This window comes from Canis lupus, chromosome 4 (assembly GCF_048164855.1).
Source record: "Canis lupus baileyi chromosome 4, mCanLup2.hap1, whole genome shotgun sequence".
In the NCBI taxonomy this organism is placed as follows: domain Eukaryota; kingdom Metazoa; phylum Chordata; class Mammalia; order Carnivora; family Canidae; genus Canis; species Canis lupus.
Genome location: NC_132841.1, coordinates 37,832,739 through 37,855,952, shown reverse-complemented (window position 1 = coordinate 37,855,952; position 23,214 = coordinate 37,832,739). Strand labels below are relative to the sequence as shown.

General features: G+C 39.7%; 1 protein-coding gene across 1 annotated transcript; it reads right to left on the bottom strand.

The window, feature by feature from the left end:
• Window positions 1-679: 679 nt before the first annotated feature.
• On the bottom strand, window positions 680-21,006 carry THOC3 (THO complex subunit 3). The gene is made up of 6 exons (XM_072824079.1): window positions 20,670-21,006; window positions 19,769-19,925; window positions 17,783-17,987; window positions 14,393-14,554; window positions 14,172-14,272; window positions 680-1,274 (listed from the first exon to the last, which is right to left on the bottom strand). The coding sequence occupies exons 1-6, from the start codon at window positions 20,934-20,936 to the stop codon at window positions 1,111-1,113; spliced, it is 1,056 nt and encodes a 351-aa protein (XP_072680180.1). The 5' UTR covers window positions 20,937-21,006; the 3' UTR covers window positions 680-1,110.
• Window positions 21,007-23,214: the final 2,208 nt, after the last annotated feature.

Sequence of the window (23,214 nt, the reverse complement as noted above, 5' to 3'; positions counted from 1 at the left end):
AAATACAATTTTTTCTTTTCACCTACTTGCTTTTTCCAAAATTTTCTATGAATATCATTTAGTGAGGTGTATTTTTATGTTTTCAATCCCAAAATACATTAAAATACAATGAAAATCAAAAACTGCTCACAGGTAATCTCCTACACAAGCCACTTCTTTTGGAGATAAGAGCTAACAAAAGTTCTGTTTTCCCTGAAGAACGAGCATGTGCCCTGCTTTTCAGTAAGAATTGACTTATCCCTTCTTCACTTTGCCGCCAGGGGGCACAGCCAAAACTTTAGTTCAATCATTCAGTCAGGTTCTCATTTTTTGCATATTTCTATTTTAATTTCCCCAGTCTCGCCTTCCTATTCTTATCTATTATGTCTTATTCTGATTTTGGATTTATTTATATTTTATTACTTTTCTCAGTGTTATATTGTAAATGTAGTCTATAAATCCTCTGTATATTAAGGTGAGGTATACATACACACAAAATGAAGACTTTAAGGACTGCTATTGCCCATACACTTCACGCTGGGCATTTCATAGAATTCATGTTGCATTTCACAGAATTCTTGGTTAGGACATTAAATGACAGAATTAATTACAACCTCTAAATTTAATTTGAGATTTTTTTTAAATACAAAACTGCAACATCTTCCAATATGAGCAACAATAACAACACAAATACCATAACTTTTAAAGTCTCAGAAGTCCCATAAAGTCAGCTTTATTAAATGCTCAACTCGAAAAATTATATACATTTCTTTTTACTATAAAAAAATCTCCATCCCCATCTCACCCTTCCTCACTCACTCACTCAAGGTAGGTATTGTCCAAGCAGAAGCAAACCCAACAAAGTCTACCATATACCCAAAAAGCAGAGAAGACAGGAGGTCCCCAGAGTTAAGATATGCTGATGTTATCGTGCAGAGCCCTCCTGCAGGGGAAAGAATGGGAAAAGCTCACATAACAAGAAGGGAACTAGAATAGGCAAACTAACAAAGACTTGTATAATTTATACCAATTTACAAATACCTTAGGTGCCCACCAACTCCAAGAGAACAGACCAAACTAATACACAAAGGAAGGCCTCTGCCAGGGCCCCCTCTCCCTGAGGTCCTCCTATCAGGAGTCATTAGGAAGCCCAAACAGCTTCACAGTTCCTGCTTCCCGACTGCTGTCATATTTGCCATCTTTGTCATCACAGGCAAACGCCAGCAGAGGCCTCTTGGGGTGCCAAGCCACGGTGAAAGTTGGAGACTCACACTGCACCTCCCATAGCTTGTCTCCTATAAAAATCAATATAGGGAAACCAATCAATACATTAATAATAAGAAACCATATTCATTTAGTACTTGCCTACATTAAATCATTTAATCCATTTTTTAAAAGATTTTATTTATTTATTTGAGAAAGAGAGAGCACGAGCTGGGCAGGGGGGGCAGAGGGAAAGAGGCAGACACCCACTGAGCAGGGAGCCCGATGCAGGGCTCAATCCTAGGACCCTGAGATCACGACCTGAGCTGAAGGGAGACACTTAACTGACTGAGCCACCCAGGTACTCATCATTTAATCCACTTATTAACCCTGCAGGATAGGTACAATTATTATCCAATTTTATAGAGAATACTGAGGCACAGAGAGAGCACAAACCAGTAGGTGGCAGAGCAAGATCTGAATGTAGAGCCTATGGTCTAAACCTATTCTACACTCCCTGGGAAAACAGTAACAGCAGTTAATATTTGTTGAGCACCTCTTAAGAATCAGATGGATTATATTTTATTTTAATAAAGGATAAATACAATACAGCAAGGCAAGTAATGATTTTAAAACCCTTTTTAGGGATCCCTGGGTGGCGCAGCGGTTTGGCGCCTGCCTTTGGCCCAGGGTGTGATCCTGGAGACCCGGGATCGAATCCCACATCGGGCTCCCGGTGCATGGAGCCTGCTTCTCCCTCTGCCTGTGTCTCTGCCTCTTTCTCTCTCTCTGTGACTATCACTAAAAAAAAACAAAAAAAAAACAAAAAAAAAAAAAACCCTTTTTACAGGGACGCCTATGTGGCTCAGCTGTTGAGTGTCTACCTTCAGCTCAGGGTGTGATCCCAGGGTCCCGGGATCAAGTCCCACATTGGGCTCCCTGCATGGGGCCTGCTTCTCCCTCTGCCTGTGTCTCTGCCTCTCTCTCTCTCTCTCTCTCTCTGTGTCTCTCATCAATAAATAAAATCTTTAAAAAAAAAACCAAAAAACTCTTTTTACAGAAACAGGTGACTGAACAGTTAAGTCATACCTCAAGGAAGCAACAAAGTTAGTACATGAAGTCTGTTTCCAAAGCCACAGATCTTTCTGCTAAATCACAATGCTTTGCAAATCGATTTTTTCCCCAAAAATGTCATTCTTCCTACTCATTGAAATTAAGTATGATTTTTCTTTTTTTTTTTTAAGTATGATTTTTCTAAAGCCATTATTCCTTTAGTCCTGCTTTACATTTTTTTCAACTTTAGGGTTAAGATTAATGTAGTAAAACATTAACAATGTGGTGTTAGCGATGCAGGATATATCAAATTATATACTTCAAACTAGACAACGATACAGTAAATAAATTATATTTCAATAAAGCTGTTTAAATATATATTTATGCACACATATATGTGTGTAGACAGAAAGAGAGATTCTTTCTGTTAAATAATCCAATTTCAGGGACAGTTAACCATTCTTCATGATGCTAGTATCTGGCAGTCTAGCTTTATATCTGAGCAAATTTCTGTATTACACAAACTAAGAATTAGTTTCAGAGGCTGCTACTCCCCCTTTTACTCCTTTTTAGGCCTTTAACTCCATCATTTGTCAAATCATTTGGGATTGTTGACAATAAAGAAAGTTATACAGTTCAAGAAAACCAGAGTAGACCTAAAAAGGCCTTCTAAAACGTTTCCTAAATAACCATGTGGCTTCATAAACTTTAACATCTTGACAGTTTTATTGGAAAGTTTAATCTCTGAATGATAAACAAGGTGCTATCTGGGTGAGACTGACATTACTACTCCAGACCACTGAAGTTCTAAAAGACTCAGTGCAGTATATATGGTGTGTGACTAAAAAGCTGAAAGTGAACTGTTAAAATACATGCTATCAGAAATAAAATTAATTCTTACTTTGTTTTACCTTTAACCACTAAAAATACATAAGACACAAAATCTCAATATACGATTCCAATTATACATAGTATAGTGTGTGTATATACGCACACACAAAGATGTATAGATATCTATATATAAAATATCTTCATAGATATATAAATATCTATATATTTAAAGAAGACTGGAAGGAAATATACTATGTTAGGAATTCACTATCTCCAAATTATGGACCTATGTGACTGTTAATTTCTTCTTTATATATTTGTCAGCATTTTCCAAATACTCTATTATGTGCATATATTATTCTTATTTTACAAACTAATATACAAAGACATGCTTATTGCATAAAATTCAAATAGTCCAAAGGCACAGAGCAGCACTGGGCAACAGAAACTTTTGTGATGGAAACATTCTACATCTGCACTATCCAATACAGAAATCACCAGCCACATGTGACTACTGAAGTCATTAAAATGAGCCTAGGGTGACTGAGGAACTGAATTTTTCATTTTATTTAACTGGTTTCAGTAATAGTAATTAAATCATAAATTAAAATTTATCTTCTTCTAGTCTTCTAAGTCTGAAATAAATTCTTTCAAAAGTCTTTCTACGAATTTAGCTTTAGTGTTTTTATCTAAATGGGAACATAATACGCATTGACTGGCTACTTGCTTTGCTCATTCAGTAAAAGTCTTACCAGTCTTGCATTTCAGCACATATAGACCTATGTTTTTCTCTTGGAACACTGTAATATGTATGTATCACAACTTATTTAATTAGTCCATCATAATGAAAATTTAGACTATTTCCCTTTTATGTGTAAAACAGTGCTATAAATAAATTGTGCTTCCTTTTCCCTAATCATCTGACTTTTAATTTTTAGCCTAGGTTACAGAGAAAAAAAATTTTTAATGTTAAAAGTATTTGTCTGAACTACTTAGAAAACTTAATACAGCCATCTGTGATATATTCCTGAAAGACTAATTATATGTGAACTAAATCATATTTTAGGGCACCTGGATGGCTATGATAGTTAACAGCCAGCTCTTGATTTCAGCTCAGGTCATAATCTCAGGATCCTGGGATCGAGCCCCATGCTGGGCTCTGCACTCAGCAGGGAGTCTGCTTGAGGATTCTCTCCTTGTCCCTTGCCCCCTTCCCAAGCTTGTGTACTTTCTCTCTAAAATAAATAAATAAATCTTAAAAAATGAAAAATCAGGGGCACCTGGGTGGCTCAGTGAGTTAGGCATCTGCCTTCAGCTCAGGTCATGATCCCAGGACCCTGGGATCAAGCCCTTCATTGGGCTCCCTGCTCAGCAGCCAGTCTGCTTCTCTCTCTTCCTCTGCTGCTCCTCCTGACTCACGCTCTCTTTCGCTCACGTGCACGCTGTCTCTCTCTCTCTCTCAAATAAATAAAGAAAATCTTTAAAAATAAATTAATTAATAAAATAATAAAATAAATCATATTTTATATGTATTAGGTGAGGTAGACAAACTTGCACAAAGATGACATGGGAAAAACAGGCACACGCAACAACCCTTCTGTAAGTGGTTTGGTCCTTCACAAAATGTGAACACCTTGGACTCAGTCAGCAATCCCACTTCACTGGTTTACCCCAAAGGATGACCTAAAATGAAGTCCATGAAGAATATTTCTCACAGCACTATTTATAATGGTGCAAGGTGAGAAACCACCAAAGAGCTGGGCAAGTAAAGTATCTATAGGCAATACTGGCAGTTTAAGAATATACTGATATATTCAGTAGAAATCTAAAATGCATTATATGTGGCAGTGGAACTCAGCCATCACCATGTTAAGAAGCTGTAACATTCTCAGGTGTGCCAGGTATAGCCTTATAGCCTGGAGCAAGAGACTATCCATACATCACACAACAAAGGTGACACAAAGGAGCTTTGTATCTTTTTTTTTTTTTAATTCTATTTATTTATTATGAGAGAGAGGCAGAGACATAGGCAGAGGGAGAAGCAGGCTCCACACAGGGAGCTCAACATGGTACTCGATCCCAGGACTCCAGGATCCCACTCCGGGCTAAAGGCGGCGCTAAACCGCTGAGCCACCAGGGCTGCCCAGGAGCTTTGTATCTGAGTGGCTGGACAACACTCACCATAATGTTATCAACAGTAACATTTTTAAAATTGTGGAATTTCAATTTTTTACTTTATTCTTTGATGTTTTATATACAGTTTAAATTCCTTTACTAAAGTACCATCTATTTCCAAAAACAATAAAGCTATATTACAAAATAAATCTGAGGGTAAAGCACAGAAGATGGCATCCTAAGCTCACCTCCTTCCACAGACACACTGAGGCAACAAGTGTGTCTACTGCATTAACTCTGAAAATGATCTGAAGACCAGCAGAAGAGACCTTCCACAGCTAATCACAGAGAGAAGGCCACACTGAAAGGGTAGAAAGGGTGGAGACATGGCCAGGAACCAAACCCCTGGTGCAAATAACCACAAACAGGAGTGCCATCACAAGCATGGAGGAGTGAAGGGATCAAATTCCACAAAGGGCAATCCTGGCCCTAAGAACCTACATTGGGAAGACAAGTTCCCATAATGTCTGGCTTTGAAAATCAGCAGGGCTTAACTCCAAGAGCTTTAGAAGGGCTTAACTCTAGTCGAAATGGAGGGCAAAAGAGCCAGCACAATACTAAGTATCTCAGCCAGAGACAGCACTGAAGCAGCAGCTTGAAAAGCACCTAGGGTATACATGAAGGAGACGTACTAATTTTAGGGTGTGTGCAGAAGGGCAAACATGCAGATTTCTCCAGGTATAAAAAAAGTACTGGTGGATGCCATTTTTCTTGCCCTCCCTGCGTCTAGATAGCTAGATGCTTGCAGAAGCCAATTCTAACACCCTCTACCTACCTTGTTAGCAACACATGCCATGCCCCAGTGTTACCCTACCACCCATCCTATCCAACCCACTGGCCTCCGCAGGTACCCCTCCAAAGTGACTCCTGCTCTGGGGGACAAAGGAGATAACCCTACACACCAGCTTGCCCACAGTTCCTACAGCTGGGCCTCTTAACTGGCTGCACAAAGATCAAGCCCTGCCCTTCTATGTACCTGCAGCTGTCGCAGAAGCTAATTACACACAGCTAGGCTGAATGCCAGCCTCACCCACAATTAAGCCCATAGCAGCTGCAGCCAGGCCTCTCAACAGCATGGGAGGAAGCACAGTGCTCCTGCAACAGGCAAAGCAGGTCACTGCTGCCAGCTGGGCTGAGGGTCAGACCCACCCATCAGCATGCCCACAGCAATCACAGCTCAACCACAGCAGGCAGCAGGAGGGTGCACTCAGTCCACACAGGGGACAGCCCTAGTGTGCCTGGTTCTAGTGACCAACGCAGATAAGTCTACAGGGCACCACAGGGCCTCTTCTATGTATAGCCACAACTTTCAAGGTCAGGAGATATAGCTGACCTACCTAACACATAGAAATAAACACAGCCAGACAAAATGATGAGACTAAGGGATACGTCCCAAATGAAGAAACAAGACAAAATTACCGAGAAAGGACTAAACAAAATAGAGATAAATGATATGTCTAATAAAGAGTTCAAAGTAATGGTCCTAAAGATACTCAACTGGACTTGAGAAAACAGCTGATGAACTCTATAAGAATTTCAAGAGATAGAAAATGTAAAAAAAGAGCCACTCAGAGCTGAATACAGTAATTGAAATGAGAAATACACTAGAGGAAATCAACAGCAGGTTAGAGGATGCAGAAGAACGAATCAGAGATCTTGAAGACAGTAATAGAAACCAACTAAGAAAAAAAAAAAGAAACTAACTAAGATGAATAACAAAAAAGACAAAAGAATAATAAAAGAATAGGTGAAGGAACCTCTGCAATACCATCAAGCATGATAACATGTACACTGTAGGAGTCCCAGAAGAAGAGAGAGGAAAGTGGACAGAAAATTTATTTGAAGAGATAACAGCTGAAAATATATCCTGAATCTAGGGAAGGAAACACATCTAGATCCAGGAAACAAAGAAAGCCCCAAACAAGATGAACCCAAAAAGGTTCACACCAAGGCACATAACAATTAAAATGGCAAAAATTAAAGATAAAGAGAGACTCTTAAAAGCAGCTGAAGAAAAGCAAATAGTCACATGCAAGGGAAAACCCCTAAGGCTACAGACCAGAAGGGAGTAACATGAAACATTCAAAGAGCTGAAAGAAAAAAAAAAACATACAGCCAAGAATACTCTACCTGGCAAGACTATCACTCAGAGGTGAAATAGAGTTTCCCAAACCAAAGGGAGTTCATCACCACTAAACCAGCCACACAAGAAATATTTAAGGGAATTCTTTAAGTGAAAAATAAAAGGCCATAATCGGAAGAAAATAATGAAAGGAAAAAATTTCACTGGCAAAAGCAAACATATGTTTAAAGGTAGTGGACTAATCACTTATGAAAGTTAAAACACAAAAGCAATAAAGTCGGTTACGTCTATAAAAATTACTCAAGGGATACACAAAATAAAAAGATACATAATATGGTATACACATAAAATGTAGAGGGGGTAGCAAAAATTCAAAAATTCTGCTTCTTAGAATGTGTTCAAAATTAAGCAACCATCAATACAGACTGCTAAACACAAAGGATGTTATATATGACCCCTATGGTAACCACAAATCAAAAACCTATAATAGATATACAAAAAGCATTAAGAAAAAGTAATCCAAACATAACATTAAAGAAAATCATCAAACCACAAGGGAAGGGTGATGGGCATTAAAGAGGGCACATGATATGATGAGCACTAGGTGTTACACTATATGTTGGCAAATTGAATTTAAATAAAGAAAAAACAAAACCCCAAGGGAAGAGAGCAAGAGAAGGAACAGGGAAGAACTACAAAAACAACAGAAAACAGTGAACAAGGGCAGCCCTGGTGGCGCAGTGGTTTGGCGCTGCCTGCAGCCTGGGGTGTGATTCTGGGGACCCAGGATCGAGTCCCACATCGGGCTCCCTGCATGGAGCCTGCTTCTCCCTCTGCCTGTGTCTCTGCCTCTCTTTCTCTGTGTCTATGAATAAATAAATAAAAAATCTTAAAAAAAAAAGAAAAGAAAACAGTGAACAAAATGGCAATAAATACACATCTATGAATAATTACATGTAAATTAACTATGTGGTCCAATCAAGAGACGCAGGTTGACCGAATGGCTGAAAAAACAAGACCCAACTATATGCTGCCTACAGGACTCACTTCAAACCTAAAGACACATACAGACTGAAAGTGAGGGGATGGAAAAAGATATTCTACACAGATGGAGCTGAATAAAAAAGCTGGGGTAAAAATATTTTTATCAGACAAAATATACTTTACAAAAAAGACTGTAGCAAGAGACAAAGAAAGGCATTAAATGATAAAGAAATCAATCCAACAAGAGGATGTAACAATTTTAAGTATCTATGTACCTAACATAGGTACTAGGAACACCTAAATACATGAAGTAAATATTAAGAAACATAAAAGGATAAATTGACAGTAATACAATAGCAGGGGACTTTAACACCACACTTACATCAATGGATAGATAATCCAGACAGAAAATCAACAAAGAAACAATAGCTTTGAATGTTACATTAAACCAGATGGACTTGACAGATACGTACAGAACATTCCAACCAAAAACAACAGAATACACATTTTCTTTTTTTTTTCTTAAAGATTTTATTTATTTATTCATGAGAGACACAGAGAGAGAGAGAGAGAGAGAGAGAGAGAGGCAGAGGCAGAGACACAGGCAGAGGAAGAAGCAGGCTCCATGCAGAGAGCCCGAAGTGGGACTCGATCCCAGGTCTCCAGGATCATGCCCTGGGCTGAAGGCGGCATTAAACCGCTGAGCCACCCGGGCTGCCCCACATTATTTTCAAGTGCACGTGAAATATTCTCCAGGATGGATCATATATGGTAGAACACAAAACAAGTTTCAATGAATTTAAAAAGACTGAAATTTTATCAAGCATCTTTTCTGACCCACAGTGATATGAAACTAGAAATCAATTACAAGGAAAAAAAAAACTGGAAAAAACAGAAACACACAGAGGTTAAACAACATGCCACTGAACAACCAACACATCAATGAATACATTAAAGAGGAAATCAAAAAACCCATCAAGACAAATGAAAATGGAAATACAACAATCCAAAATCTTTAGGATGCAGCTAAAGTAGTTCTAACAAGAATGCTTATAGCAATACAGGGCAACCTCAAGAAACAAGAAAAATCCCAAATAAACGAATCAACCTTATACCTAAAGACACTACATAAAGAACAAAGCCCAAAGTTAGTAGATGGAAGGAAATAAAAAAAATTAGAGCAGAAATAAATGAAATAGATACTAAAAAACATTAGAAAATATCCATGAAATCAAGAGCTGGTTCTTTGAAAACATAAATTTGATAAACCTTTACCAGACTCATCAAGAAGAGAGAGAACTCAAATAAATGAATTCAGAAATGAAAAATAATAACTGACACTACAAAAATACAAAGGGTTATATGGAAATACTATGAAAAATTATATCCAACAAATTGGACAACCTAAAAGAATGAATAAATTCCTATACACATACAATATTCTAAAACTGAATCAAGAAGAATGAGAGAATTTAAACAGACCAATTACTACGAATGAAACTCAAATGGTAATCAAAAAACTCCCAATAAACAAAAGTCCAGATGGATTCAGAGGTGAATTCTATGAAACATTTAAAGAGTTAATACCTATTCTTCTCAAACTATTCCAAAAAAAAAAAGGTGAGGAAAAACTTCCAAATTCATTCTATGAGCCCAGCATTATCCTGATACCAAAAACCAGGCAAACACACTACAAACCAAACAAACAAACAACTGCAGGCCAATATCCCTGGTGAACATAAATGCAAGAATCCTCAACAAAATATAGTAGCAAATCAAATTTAACAATACATTAAAAAGATCATACACCATGATCAAGTGGGATTTATTCCAGGGATGCAAGTATGGTTCAATATTTGTAAATCAATCAATAAGAGAAAGGCAAAAACCATATGGTCATCTCAAATAGACACAAAAAACGTATTTGACAAAATAAACATCCATTCTTGATAAAAAAACTCTCAACAAAATGGAGTTAGAGGAAATATACTTCAACATAATAAAGACCATATATGAAAAACCCACAGATAACATCATACTCAATGGTGAAAAACTGAAAGCTTTTCCCCTAAGATCAGGAGCAAGACAAGGATGCCCATTCTCACCAATTTTATTCAACATAGTCCTGGAAGTCCTGGCCACATCAATCGGACAAGAAAAAAACCAAAGGCATCCAAATCGGTAAGGAAGAAGTAAAACTGTATTTGCAGATGCTATGATACTATATACCAAAAACCATAAAGATTCCACAAAACACTATTTGAATAAATGAATTCTGGGGCGCCTGGGTGGCTCAGTTAAGTGTCTGCCTTTGGCTTAGGTCATGATCCCAGGGTCCTGGGACTGGGCCCTGGTCGGGCTCTCTGCTTAGCAGGAAACCTGCTTTTCCTTCTCAAACTCTCTCTGTTTAAAATAAACAAATTCAGCAAAGTTGCAGGAAACAAAACTAATACACAGAAATCTGTTGCATTTCTATACACAAAAATGACGTAATAGAAAGAAAAATTAATAAGAAAACAAACCCATTTACAATTACACCTAAAAGAAAAAATCTGGGAATACATTTAACCATGGAGGGAAAAGACCTATACTCAGACATTGAAGAAAGAAGTTGAAGATGTCACAAATAGAAAAATATACCATGCTCATGGACTGGAATAATTAATAGTTAAAAGGTTCACACCAACCAAAGCAATCCACAGATTCAATGTAATCTCTATCAAAATACCAACATTTTTCACAGAACCAGAATAATCCTATAATTTATATGAAATCACAAAAGACTCTGAATAGCCAAAGCAATCTTTGAGAAAGAAGAACAAAACTGTAGGTATCACAATCCCAGTTTTTAAGATATACTACAAAGCTATAGTAATCAAAACAGTATGGCACTGGCAAAAAAATAGACACATGATATATCAATGGAACAGGATAGAGAACCCAGAAATAAACCCACCCCTATATGACCATTAATTAATCTACAACAAAGGAGGCAAGAATATGCAATGGAGGGCAGCCCGGGTGGCTCAGCGGTTTAGCGCCGCTTTTGGCCCAGGGCCTGATCCTGGAGACCCAGGATCAAGTACCATGTCGGGTACCCTGCATGGAGCCTGCTTCTCCCTCTGCCTGTGTCTCTGCCTCTCTCTCGTGTCTCTCATGAATAAATAAATAAAATATTAAAAAAAAAAAAAAAAGAATATGCAATGGAAAAAAGTTTTGTCAACAAATGGTGCTGGGAAAACAGGACAGCTACATGCAAAAAAATAAAATTGGACCACTTCTTACACCATACACAAAAATAAACTCAAAATAGATTAAAATGTGAGATCTGAAACCATAAACACCTAAAAAACATAGGCAGCAACCTTTCAGACATCAGCCTTAGCAACATATTTATGGATATGTCTCCTCAAGCAAAGAGAAACAAAAGCAAAAATAAACTACTGGGATTACACCAAAATAAAAAGCTTTTGTGTAGCAAAGGAAACCATCAACAAAACAAAAAGACAACCTACTGAATGGGAGAAGATATTTCCAAATAATAAATCCAATAAAGGGTTAATATCTAAAATATATAAGATTTATGTGCTCAACACCAAAAAAAAAAAAAAAAAAAAAAAAAGGTAAGCTAATTAAAGAGTGTGGTGCCTGGGTGGCTTACTCGATTGAGAGTCCAACTTTCGATTTTGGCTCAGGTCATGATTTTAGGGTCCTGGGATCAAGCCCCACATTGGGCTCCATGCTTACCAGGGAGTCTACTAAGATTCTTTCCCTCTGCCCCTCCCTCCACACTCTACTCATGCTCTCTCTCTCAAATGGGTGAATGAATCTTTAAAAAAAAAAGAGACAGAAAATCTGAAAAAACATTTTTTTCCAAAGATATACAGATGACCAACAAACACATGAAAAGGTGCTCAGATCACTGATCATCAGAGAAACACACATCAAAATTACAATGAGATACCACCTCACACCCATGAAAATAGCTAGTATCAAAAAGATAATAAAAAACAAATGTTGAACTGGAGGGTATTATGCTGAGTGAAATAAGTCAATCAGAGAAGGACAATCATCATAAGGTTTCACTCATATATGGAATATAAGAAATAGTGAAAGGGATTAAAGGGAAAGGAGGGGAACTGAATGGGAAAAATTAGAGAGGGAGACAAACCATGAGAGACTCCTAACTCTGGGAAACAAACAAAGGGTAGTGGAAGGGGAGCTGGCTGGGGGATGGGGTAACTGGGTGATGGGCACTCAGGAGAGCACTTGATGGGATGAGCATTGGGTGTTATACTATATGCTGGCAAATCGAGCTTAAATAAAAACAAATGTAAAATTAAAAAAAAAAATGTTGGTGAGGATGTAAAGAAAAAAGAATCCTCATACGCTGCTGGTGGGAACATAAATTGGTGCTGCCACTATAGAAAATGATATGAAGCCTTCTCAAGAAATCAAAAATAGAAATACTATAAAATCCAGTAATTCCACTACTGGGTAATTACCCAAAGAAAACAAAAACACTAATGCAAAAAGATATGTGCACCCCCACATTTATTGCAGCATTATTTACAATAGCCAAGATATAGAAACCACCTAAGTGCCCATGGATAAATGAATGGATAAAGAAAATGTGTAGACAGATAGATAGATAGATAAATAGATATACACACACACAGTAGAATATTAAACAATCATAAAAAAAGAATGAAATCTTGCCATTTGCAAGAACATGGATAGACCTAAGGAGTATTAAGCTAATCAGACACAGAAAGACGAATACCGTATGATTTCACTTATACATGAAATCTAAAAAACAAAACAAGTAAATAAACAGAAACACATTCATAAATACAGAAAATTGTTGGGTGTCAGAGGGGAGAGGGTTTGGGTGATAGGTGAAATAGGTGAAGTGATCAAGAGGTACAACTTGCAGTTATAAAATAAGTCATAAAGTACAGCAAAAGGAATATAGTCAATAACGTTGTAATAATGTTGACAGTGACTACATTTGTTGTAATTAATGACTAATGCACTTAGTGTCAAATCACTGTCGTACATGAAACTAATATAATACTACATGTCAAATATACTTTAATAATAAAAAAATTAATTAAAAATAAGTAAATCTAAGAAAATTCTCTGTAAAATGTATACTCTCCTCCCATTTTTCTATTTTCAAACTCTGTTGGGTTTTTTTTTTTAATTTTTATTTATTTATGATAGTCACAGAGAGAGAGAGAGGCGGAGAGGCACAGGCAGAGGGAGAAGCAGGCTCCATGCACCGGGAGCCCAATGTGGGATTCGATCCCGGGTCTCCAGGATCGCGCGCTGGGCCAAAGGCAGGCGCCAAACCGCTGCGCCACCCAGGGATCCCTCTGTTGGTTGTTTTTAAAGCAAATGACATGTATTTTGGTAATTCCTAAAATTATTTTTAAAAATATGCATTTAAAAAAATATATGCATTTTTTTTAAGTTCACATACAGGCAAAATATAGGGAAAAAGTATACCACAACACTAAAAGAGACTGTATTTAGAGGTGGGACTACAGGTGACATTTTATTCTTTCTCCTATTTTCCATATTTTAAAAATGTCATCATAATAGAGGAATTAACAGTTAATAAAATGCAAAATATTTTCCTAAATCACTTTCTTTCAGACCCGCCCCTTTCTCAACTCTTTGCTCCCTTATGCACCTGACTATAACAGTCATAATAAACAAGCCTGTCCTAAGAAGAAAATTCATTTATGCTAATGAAGGTGTGGTAGTAATGTGAAGATGAAAACACACGACAGAATAAGTCCTGATGGCTGCAGATGACAGACAGAAGACTCATTACAGTAGTGAAGGTTTCAGTTACCTGTCTCTACTTCAGCAATGTCAATAAAATGATCTTCTGAAGCTGAGGCCAGCATTTTTCCATCATGGCTAAAACTGAGGGTCCTCACAGGCCAATCCAGCCTAATAACAGAGGAGACAGAGGAGATGTTAGAATAACCCAGTAAGAGAAGGGCACAATTTCACCCAAAATGAAATCAAATTAATTTATCCGACAAGGAAAGTGCTGGCAGAACCACTTACCTGGAAAAGCACCGAACACACACCAACTCATCCACATCCCAGAGGCTGACCAAGGCATCTGCACTTCCTGTGGCAAAGTACTTTCCCATGGGGTCAAACTTGATACAGATGCAGTTGGAAGGATGGGCATTGATGGACTGCACAGGCTTCAGCTCTGGGTAGCTGAGAAACAAGACAGACCGCAATTAAACTAGGGGAGGGGACTATGGTCCTAAGATGACAACAGGAGATACTGAAGAAGAAATCAAAGACAACAGAACAAATATCAGACTGCAAGTAAAACAAACTTTCCTGGACTTAAAAAAAAAAAAATTAGATTATCGTCAGGCTTTTCTGACACGAAGACTTTATGACAAAAGAAAATGGGGATAATATATTTAAGATGTATAAGCAAGAAAATATGAATCAAAGATTTTCATGTACAGCAAAATTGACTACCAATTATAAAGAGCTCAAATACTAAGCAGCACAATTAAGTATCTATAAGTTTAATAAGCATATAAGTTATAGTAAATATGAACTCAGGGAATACTGTCCATGAACCTTTCCTGAGGAATCTAAAGAATGAACTGTGACAATCAAAATGACTAGAGACTTATCAGCATAAGACTGGTGATGAGTATTACATATACAGCCTCTTGTAGAAACTATATATGTAAATGAAAAGCATAGTATACTGTAGCTCTATACTCTGACAATATATAGTATTAAGTATTTTTTTTTAATACAGAAGAATGAGGAAAGCAATGCAAAAAGCAGAATTTACTATTTTAAGTAATCACACTGGTGGCAGTAGTGGTAATAATGTTATTCTGAGATATCTCTACATATAACATAGATAAATGTAATAAGAAACTGTGGGATATTCTATTTCTATAAATCCCTTGTGTCCCTGAGAACCAGAATACTCAAATACTCAGTTTGGAAGGAGTTATTTATAATATAGAAGATGTTTAGTAAAATTCCACTCATCTTGAATTTTTTTTCTTTTCTTTTTTCTAAAGATTTCATTTATTTATTCATCAGAGACACAGAAAGAGAGGCAGAGACACAGGCAGAGGGAGAAGCAGAATCCCTGCAGGGAGCCTGACCCAGGACTCAATCCCAGGACCCCGGGATCACTACTGGAGCCAGAGGCAGATGCTCAACCCCTGAGCCACCCCCGTCTTCCTCACTCTTCTTGAATTTTAATTGAAGTCATCAATATAAATTCACAATGCACATATTTTATTTTTTTTACAATATACACATAGAATTCTTTGCTCTGTCCACTAGAAAGGTCTAGAAATAATGACCAAACCATGAGAATGAGAAATGCTTCCATAGCTCCAATATCAGTTTCTTATAAAAAGAACCTAGCGATTCTTAGAGGAATTTCTGATTAAAGGTCTGAGGCAGAAAACATACAAGATGAACTCAGATATCCTGTCAGACCAGAGAGCAACAACCTGAAGACTACTAGGATTATGTAAAAAAAAAAAATGACTCAGGAATCAACCTGAAGAGGCTCCCATTAGCTAAAGATGGGATAATTTGAGTTTCTATTAAGGATAATTACTCCAACAGATTGAAATACATCTACCATGCTTCAATACATGAGTTTATGAGTCTTAAAAATACAACCTAGCTCATCATTTTTGGAGGCAATAGAGAACTAATTCATTATCTGATGACAAAGGGAAAGAAGCATTTATCCTGCCTTTTCTAAGTAAACTATATTCTTAAGTAAACAAATAGTTGATAAGAAGAAGTATCTTATATTCCAACAAATAAATTAGCATACAAAATTAGTAAAATCGAAACTAGGAGAATCTCTGCAGGTTAACAGCCTAGTTTTCCAACAGCTATATTATAAACAAAAGAAGGATGAAGAGCAACTTGGTAGTTTAACAAACTTAAAAGACACTAATTTTTTTTAAACAGACGAAACCAGAGTATCTAGAAATGCATACTTGGTAGCTAAAACTATAAAGAAATACTATAAAAATCAAGATAGTGTCTCCTTTTGAGGAAAGAGAATTATGACTAGGAAAAATACATAGACAGATTTCTGGGATGGCCAGCAAATTACTATTTCTTGACCTGGATGGGGTTACACAGATAACAGTTCATTAAGGCATAAGTTGTTTTAAGTGGCTTTCTGTATATGTTTTATTTTCTAATAAAAAGGCTTTTAAAAAAAACTAAAGAATCCCCACTTGAATAAAATTCAAGTTGCTAAGCACAGAATTCCAGCCTTTTATAATCTGGTCCCAGATTATACTTCAACTTTATCTTCCCATTTTCAGGCCCTCTCTTCAGATACCTTATCATCCATTCCCAGCAATTTTGACCTACCAACTACTTTCCATATAGAATACGCTTATTCACACCTGTTTTGTCCATTGTATGACTGCCTTGTGCTGATTCTTTAAATTCTACTCAGCTTTCAAGGTCAAGCTCAGAAGCTGCCTCCTTCAATCCTCAACTCCCACAGTCAATCTAAGTTTCTTTCCTGGGATGCCACAGCAAACTCTCAGCCTCTCTTCAAGAACCTATTTTACACTGCCTTGCACGGCCCATAGAGAATAGCAGAAAGAATAGAGCCCACAGACCTGAATTTCAATTCCAACACTCCATTCATTTACAGAATATTTACTGAGATCCTAACTCTGTGTACCAGGTATTAAAGTAGGCACTAGGGATTCAAAGTAATATGTGGTCCCTACATTCATGGAATTTAGAGTCTAGTGGAAGATATAGGTAAATAAACATGTAATTATAATATAGAATGAGAAATGCTTCCAACAGGAAGTACATAAAATAAGCTTCTAACCTGGAAAGGTAGGAAACTGATGAAGATGGCTTCCCTGGAGAGAAAGTGATATTTAAGGAGAGACTTTACGGGTACAAATTAGCCATAATTCAAGGTGCACCTACTTCCAGTGCTCACTAGTTGACTAGTGATTTAACCTCTCTGGATCCCAGATCCTCATCTGTCAAATAAGACTCATACTATCAACCGCATAAAATTTCTCTAAGGACTCAGTAAATAATTTTTATTTATTTATGATAGTCACAGAGAGAGAGAGAGAGAGAGGGAGAGGCAGAGACGCAGGCAGAGGGAGAAGCAGGCTCCATGCACCGGGAGCCCGATGTGGGATTCGATCCCGGGTCTCCAGGATCGCGCCCTGGGCCAAAGGCAGGCGCCAAACCGCTGCGCCACCCAGGGATCCCTAGTTAATAGGACTCAGTAAATATAAGGTGTCTGGCTCAAAGTTGCTCAACGGAGGTTAGGATTCTTTATTACCATGTGTCCTTTAAGCTCCTTCAGCACATCTAATTCATCTCTGTATCTAACACAGCACCCAGGGCAAAGATATGACAGTCCCTAAACTACAACCCCCTCACCTGAGGATGTTGATACAACCATTGCCATTTGTCAGGAAGAACATGTTATTGTCATTATTCCAGGAGATTTCATTTACTTCAAACTTGAACTGCTCTTCCGCCTTAGAACGGTGTGTCTTGGCATCAATAAAGGTCACCACATCATCCTTGTTGCCTACAGCTATGGTCTGCCCATCAGGACTCCAGCAGATATTTATATTCTCCCCTAGAAACCCAGATATAATCAGGAAGATATTGTTAGCCCAAAATCCTGCAGAAGTTTATTTTTTTTTAATCTGACAAAGACCAGAGCTATTATCTCCAAATTCCATTCACTAAGGTCCGAACCAATAGAAGGGAATGGGCAGCCCGGGTGCCGGGTGGCTCAGCGGTTTATTGCCACCTTCAGCCCAGGGTGTGATCCTGGAGACCCCGGATGGAGTCCCACATCAGGCTCTCTGCATGGGGCCTGCTTCTCTTCTCCCTCTGCCTGTGTCTCTGCCTCCCTCTCTCTCTCTCTCTCTGTGTTTCTCATGAATGAATAAATAAGATCTTAAAAAAAATAAAATAGAAGGAATGACCACTTACTCACCAATTATAAGTCCAGAATATTCATCTACAAATTTCCCCCTGTGGGTCCTCACTATAATTCTCTAAAGAACACTTTATTATCCCCATTCTACATATGAAGATATGGAAGATATGAGAGATGAGCCAAACTGTCAAAGCAGTGAAATAAAAGAGCCAAGATCTAAACTAGATTTGACTCCAATGCCTCTGATTCTTTTTTTATTTAAGATTTACTTATTTATTCATGAGAGACACAGAGAGAGAGGCAGAGACATAGGCAGAGGGAGAAGCAGGCTCCCTCCCAGGACCCCGGGATCACAACCCAAGCCAAAGGCAAATGCCCAACCACTGAGCCACCCAGGTGTCCCCAAAGCCTCTGCTTCTCAGACCAGCATTCCCAAAACTCTGGTCATTTATATGCCACTTTCACAATTTTGTTCTATCCACGTTAACAGCTATATTTCTTTATTCAAGATTTTTCTTAAAATTAACTTAAAAAATTTTTAGTTAAATAAATTTAGTTTCCATTTAGTAATAAATTTTATGGGCTAGTTCTTTTTTCCTGGTAGGCATTAAAATAAACACACAGCCGACTTTTAATGTTCATCTACATACCACCTAAATCATTCATGCATCACCAGTTGTCTACTTGGAGAAAGCACTGTAACATTCCACCTCTACAGACAAGACTTGTCAACAAAGCCCAATGGCCCACAGTGAACACATCGATTAAAAATTTCATCAACTTTATCAATTCTATGATGCATATATTTTCACACTTAATTCTTTACAACGTATCTTAAAATGCATCAAGATGCATCTCAAAAGTTTTGGTGGATCATGGTTATCTAGAAACTTTTCTTTCTTAACAACACATAAAACATCGGTACACCTTATAATCTGTGACGTTAGTCGATAAAATATAAGTGGCCTCAAGGTTTATAGGATAATACCTGGTAGAGAATAGATTCTACAAATGTACTGCACAACCCCCAGGTCATTTTCTCCCAGACCACCAAAACTATTCATTCCAAGATCAGCCATTCTAGCCTAGCAGGAGTTTCCCAAATTCTCCATACATCTGCACATGCAGCTCCCTCCTAGAGCTGCCGCTCACTCCTCACTCACCCACTGGACCCCGGACCACTAAATCCCTATTAGCTATTCTAAGAGTTTGCTCAAATTTTGTGAGATCTTGCTTGTCTCCACAGGCAGACTAAGCACTTCCATTCTAGATATCCATCTTGTAGACATCTCCAGTGTAACATGAACCATATTAGGGTTTTAGGCCCTAGGAGCTGGAGATTGTCATATTCAGCCCAGGATGTCCCATACCTAACACAGGGCGAAACACAGAGAAGATATTCAGGAAATGCTTGTTGAATTAAATTACTAAAAGTAGCTCATCTTCCTATTGCCCTCTCTCTGAAGAGTCACCTTTAGTGTTCACGGTGGCAATGCATTTTGTAGTCCTCACGTCCCAGATGCGAATGGTTTTGTCTCCCGATGCGGTGACAAAGAGGTCAGGATTACTTGGATGCCAACAAAGCTGGTCCACACTATCCCCATGTCCCCGATAATTGTTTTCTTTGACCTGAAAGAACAGAATCCACATGTCACCTTACACTTAAGTACCTGCCTCCACATGTAACTTCTCAGCTTTATTTAAACCAAGGCACCTTATGTCTAACAAAGACAATTTAAAAGAAACCAGTCCTTCCAAGTCCCTTCCCCAAAATTCTTCCCAATATCCCCTTCTCTTCCTTTCCAATCATTCTGAATTGTTCTGAGGTTTGGATTCCACATGAATGCCCTTACACTTTTGCCTTCCCTGGACTTCCTCCTTCTTTCTGGTTCTCCACACTTACTCTACCACCGACGTTCCCGATTTTCTTGCTCACTCCCACAGGAAGCCCTATTATTTTCAAAGGGGCCCATTACACCCTCATGGGGACCCCACCACCACCACAGACCCTAGCCACTCCTCACCACCACACAACTCCTTCCATCACTCTCACACACCCTCACCTCACTCCAGTCCCGTCCACCACCAGTCTTCATCCTGTCCTAGCCTACTCCCCGCTCATCTTCACAGCTCCTTTACTGCCACACTCCCTCGCACCCTCACCTCCCTTTTACCACCACCATCTTCCTCTCCACCACAGCCCCCAGATCCCCAAGCACCACTCTGGTCACTCCAGCACTACATATCCCCCTTAGCCCCACACCCCTCCTCTCCCCTCGCCTCCACCCCCCTTTCCACTCCCACTCTCGCCCTCAACACCACACCTCGCTCTACCACAGCCCCTCTCTCTCTGGCCTGGACCGGTCAGCTTACCAACCGGTCCTTCTCCAGTAGGAAAACGCTGGCCGTCTTGTCGAAAGACCCCGAGGCCAGGCGACGCCCGTCGCAGCTCCAAGCCACCGAGTGCACCTTGGCGCTGTGTGCAGGGAATTCGCGCGTCTTGCTGTGGCCGCGGAACAGCTCCTGCATTCCCAGCACGTAGCGTGTTGGGCCACTGGTCACTGAGCACCAGGGAGCCATTGAGCCAGGACCACTCTGGCCCAGCGCCGAGGGCCCCATGGCCGCCGCAGGGACCGCCATGGCGAGCTCCCAGTAGCCCGCGTCTCTACCGCCGCTTTGGTGCAGTCAGGCCTGCCGCCGCCGCTGCACGCATGCGCCTGGAAGAACGGCTCGCCCCTGCACAGCCGCAGTGCGGGCCATCCGGGAGGGGACTACAAATCCCGGCATGCAGCGCGCTACCCCTTTTCAAATAGTAATGATTAGGATTTAAGTTTCCATCATAGTGATTCTGAGCTTTTGAGGGCCTATTTCCCCCTTATCTACTGCCTGGTAGATATATTTGTATCCCTGTTTAATTGAAAAAGAAAGCCAGGGATCCATGGGTGGCTCAGCGGTTTGGCGCCTGCCTTTGGCCCAGGGCGTGATCCTGGAGGCCCGGGATCGAGTTCCGCGTCGGGCTCCCTGCATGGAGCCTGCTTCTCCCTCTGCCTGTGTCTCTGCCTCTCTCTCTGTGTGTGTGTGTGTCTCATGAATAAATGAATAAAATCCTTTAAAAATAAATAAATAAAATAAAAAAGCCAACGTTATCCCTCCAAACCTCAATTCCCCATCAATAAAAAACAGTAGATTCTCCACCCCTCAATCCCCTCCCTTAAGAGCAGAAGGCCTCCGACTCTGGCTGGAGAAGGACCAGCTGGTAAACTAGAGGTTTTTAGGGGTCCAGAGCAGGGAGGGAAGGGGTTGGGAAGGGGCCTGGGTATGTCTTTAAATAAACAAATTCTCCGATTTTTAAAAGTACTATTGATGGAGGATAGAAGCAGGAAAATGTTCACCTCTAGTCCAAAAGGCTAGTCTGTAGCCTGCATAGTTCTGATGAGGATGAAATACATACTGATTGCTACATTCTTTTTTTTTAGTTATTTATGATAGCAGGCTCCATACACCGGGAGCCCGACGTGGGAGTCAATCCCAGGTCTCCAGGATCGCACCCTGGGCCAAAGGCAGGCGCTAAACCGCTGCGCCACCCAGGGATCCCTGATTGCTATATTCTTAAAGGGTCTCATGACTGCCTGTATATCTCACGAATACTTAATATCAAGATGAATGATAAGCACCAGAGAACTCTTTTGAAAATAGTTTTATGAGTAGAAATTTGAAGAAAAGACATATGACCTAATACTCCCTGCACATCCTGACGCCCTTGAGCACTAAGCATGTAACTACTGTAAAGTTGCTCCCGCTGGCGGTGGTAAGAAAAGAGGCTACGAGGCCGGTGGATCCGAGAAATGAACTTTATTGCAAGCACCCTCGGGCAAGGTTTTCCCAATTGGGAAGTTCCTGGGTGGAAAGTTTCAGTTTCCTGATGGTGACGTGGAGGCCGCAGTGAAGAGGGCGGGGAAAGTCCGCGGTCTTGGAGAGGGTTGGGGGGGGTGGGGGTGATCCGCCTTTTTGGAGCCCCGGTTTCCCAGCCGGCCCATCAACTACTAACTTCATACAGCAGGAGTGCAGATCCTTCTGCCCTTAAGCCCTAACCCCATGCCACTTAAATAAACTTACTGTTATACCATAAAACATCTCAAAAATTCTTTCGTGACCACCATGCTCAATGATGCCACAACACTACATGCACATGATTATATATACAAAAACATAAAAGATACAGAGTAAAAAGTAAATGTCCACCTGTGTCACCTCCCCTCCTTGGATTATTCCCACCCTCTGATCCCTACTTTAAAGCACAAGTCCAGGGATCCCTGGGTGGCGCAGTGGTTTAGCGCCTGCCTTTGGCCCAGGGCGCGATCCTGGAGACCCGGGATCGAATCCCACGTCAGGCTCCCGGTGCATGGAGCCTGCTTCTCCCTCTGCCTGTGTCTCTGCCTCTCTCTCTCTCTCTCTCTCTCTCTGTGACTATCATAAATAAATAAAAATTTAAAAAAAATAAATAAATAAAGCACAAGTCCAGCAGTTTCCTGCTGAAGAAACAACTAATGAGCTGCCAGAGCCAACCAAGGCCCTGGAGAAGGACTGTGGCCTCGGGGAGGGTTTTGGTGTTAAGCCGGTGGGTGGAAATTTGTTTAAAAACAAATTTTAGGGGCAGCCCCTGGGTGGCTCAGTCCGTTAAAAGTATCCAACTCTTGATCTCAGCTCAGGTCTTGATCTCAGGGTCAAGCCCCTCGTTGGGCTCCACACTGGGTGTGAAGACAACTTTAAAAAAATTTTTTAAAGGTAATATGGCACTTGGTAACAAATGTAGAAAATACAAAAGGGAATAGAGGGGATGCCTCGGTGATTCAGTGGTTGGGTGAAGCCTTTGACTCAGGGCATGGTTCCTCAGTCCGGGATCAAGTCCCACATCGGG